Raw genomic sequence first — 2,784 nt, forward strand, 5'->3', positions numbered from 1 at the left:
AAAAAGATAATTTAAAATTCATTAAAGTTCATAGCACATTATGCACTAAATAGCACATTCATTTGAGTGTTTCTTTTTTTATCAATTCTGTAATCTAGTTGAATGAGGTAGTGACCTTGTATATCCCCACCATACATTATTCTACACTAAACCAGTAAAATATTGCTTTCATTGAGTTTATTCAAGGAGATGTGGGTTTTACTGACAGTCAGTTAATACCTAGTTTTTGATAGATAAACATGTATCAAGTATCAGTATTTAAGTATGTCTAATTCAGATAAGAATGTAAGGAAAACTTCTTTTCTCAATAAATTGTTTAAACTAGTTAAAAAGAATAAAAGTGGCAAACTAGAAAAAGAAACAAAACAAAATTCAAAGTTTGGAGAAGCCTCTGAAGAATGTTTTGAAAATTTAAATACTAAACCTCAAAGTGTTAGTTATGAAAAGGTACATTTGATCCAGATGCATCATGATATTAATAATGAAGTGAATTTTGATAGTATAGAAAACAGTAATCACAAAATTGTTACAAATTTGTATGATAAAAAACATTCTGAAGACAATAAAATTGCATCACATAAAAATACACAAATTGTAACTCAGAATTTCAAACAGAATGATAGTTTATATGTTGATAACATATGTCGAAACATTTTGACATTTCAAAGAGATAGGAGAGTGTATTGTGAAACAAATATTAATGTAGAAAAAGAAGAAAACAAACTTAAATCTGGTTCAGATAGGAATTTAGATAAAAAAATTGCATTTTTAAAAGAAGACTATAATGTACAAAATGTACATGCATTAAATAAAAATGATTCTTCAAAATATTTAGACTGTTTTTCAAAGATACCAAATTTATATTTACATTGCAATACTATGAATTATTTACAAAAAACACATAAATTTTTATTAAAAGAAACAAATACAATGTCACAAGAGAATAGTGAAGATAGTGATTTCTCTGCAGAGTCAACAGAAGATTTGTTTGAGGAATCATCAGAAGATGAAAATGAACTTCTAATTGATTATGAAAAAAATGAAAAAAGTTTAAAGGATGAATATTTTACAAAAGGAAAATATATCACTTATTTCTTCTTGGAAATGGAACGGCAATTCTACAATCCGTTTGAAGTTTACAGTATGGTTCAATACCATGAGCATAACAATACTGAAAAACCAGGAAAAGAAGGTATAATATAATAGATGAAGTCTTGCTGTTGCTTAAAATTTGATTCTTATGCTTCTTCAAATATTTTTCGTTTTATTATTACATAAATGTTACATTATTTCTTCTATTTGGCCACTTGTTAAGTACCAATATCTAAACTATAAAATTATTAAAAATGTAAATATTTATTTTAAATTTGACTCAATAAAATTTGTATGTATATGTAGATATATATTATCTTTTTATATATATAAATAATGTTCTTAGAAGTATTTTACAATATTACACTATATATATATAGATATATAATTATACCTATCAGTAGTATTTTTAATCATATAAAGTACATCTGTTGAGAAAAGAACTGAATATCTAGTTGAAACATCTACATTATATGAATCATGGACGTTTCTCCAATTTTCTGAATAACTGTGTCAGTATCAAGAAATATATTAACTAGTAATTGGACCAATTTGGTTTCATTACAGATACATCTTGTAATGTCCTTTATTATTCTATTTTATAATGTTAACTTTAGTTCTTGAAGACATTATTTTAAAATACCTGATTTAAAATATATGTTATTCAAATTTCATATTGTTGTAAATAATTTTTATATCATTTTACATAATTTTACTATACTTTGTTGTAGGTGAAAATTCATCCTCTGGATCTATCTCTCCAAGTATTCCTGCATATTTAAGGCAAAGACTAATTCATAGACGATCTGTGGATAATTTAGTAGCAAATTCACCAACAAATTCTATGCGACATTCAAGTCCTGAATCTATAAAAAGTGCACCTGTTCAACTTAAACCACGCTCCACATCTCATGATGCTTTGTCTAAAAAGAAAGAGCGTCATCAATCTCATACAACTGGAGCATCCATGGATAGTTTAGCAAAACAAGCATTATTAGCTGCTCAAGTTCTTAATTTAATTCCTACACAAAAAGCTCGAGAAAGGTATATAAATTTTAATAAAATTCTAATCTAATAAAAATAATAGCTTTATGCCTTTAAATATTTTATGATTTTTTTTTATATAGAAATTTTCTTCATGGAAGAATTGCTGCAAATTCATTACTTGGACCAGTAGAACTTGAAAAAGTATTACCAAATCGTGAACTAAAAATTTTTATTGGAACATGGAATATGAATGGACAAAGTCCACCAAAAGAGTTAAATGATTTTATGTTGCCTTCTGACATAGAAACTGTTCCAGATTTGCTAGCAATTGGAACGCAAGAATCCTGTTCTGAACGAAATGAATGGGAAGCAGCTTTACAAGAAACTCTTGGTCCTTCCCATGTACTACTTTCTAGTACTGGTTTAGGAACATTACATCTTGCACTCTTCTTAAGAAGAGATTTAATTTGGTTCTGTTCAATTGCTGAGGATGCTAGTTTTTCAACTAGAACAGGAACTGCTTTTAGAACAAAAGGAGCAGTAGCTATAGCCTTGATGTTGTTTGGTACGAGCTTTTTGTTTGTTACTGCACATTTAACTGCACATCAGGACAAAGTTAAAGAAAGAGTAAACGACATTAAAAGAATAGTTAGAAACCTTGATCTTCCTAAAGATTTACCTACAAGACATAAAAGCAAAGGTATA

The 2,784-nt window shown here is 27.4% G+C and overlaps 1 protein-coding gene across 1 annotated transcript in view; it reads left to right on the plus strand.

The window, feature by feature from the left end:
* Positions 1-2,784, plus strand: part of LOC108572033 (72 kDa inositol polyphosphate 5-phosphatase) — a 4,014-nt gene that overhangs the window by 530 nt on the left and 700 nt on the right. The window contains exons 2-4 of the mRNA XM_017934214.1: positions 884-1,192; positions 1,824-2,136; positions 2,220-2,779. Of these exons, the coding sequence (XP_017789703.1) occupies positions 884-1,192; positions 1,824-2,136; positions 2,220-2,779 (1,182 nt within the window). The remainder of the gene's footprint in view (positions 1-883; positions 1,193-1,823; positions 2,137-2,219; positions 2,780-2,784) is intronic.

This window comes from Habropoda laboriosa, unplaced genomic scaffold, assembly GCF_001263275.1.
Source record: "Habropoda laboriosa isolate 0110345459 unplaced genomic scaffold, ASM126327v1 scaffold67, whole genome shotgun sequence".
NCBI classification, from domain to species: domain Eukaryota; kingdom Metazoa; phylum Arthropoda; class Insecta; order Hymenoptera; family Apidae; genus Habropoda; species Habropoda laboriosa.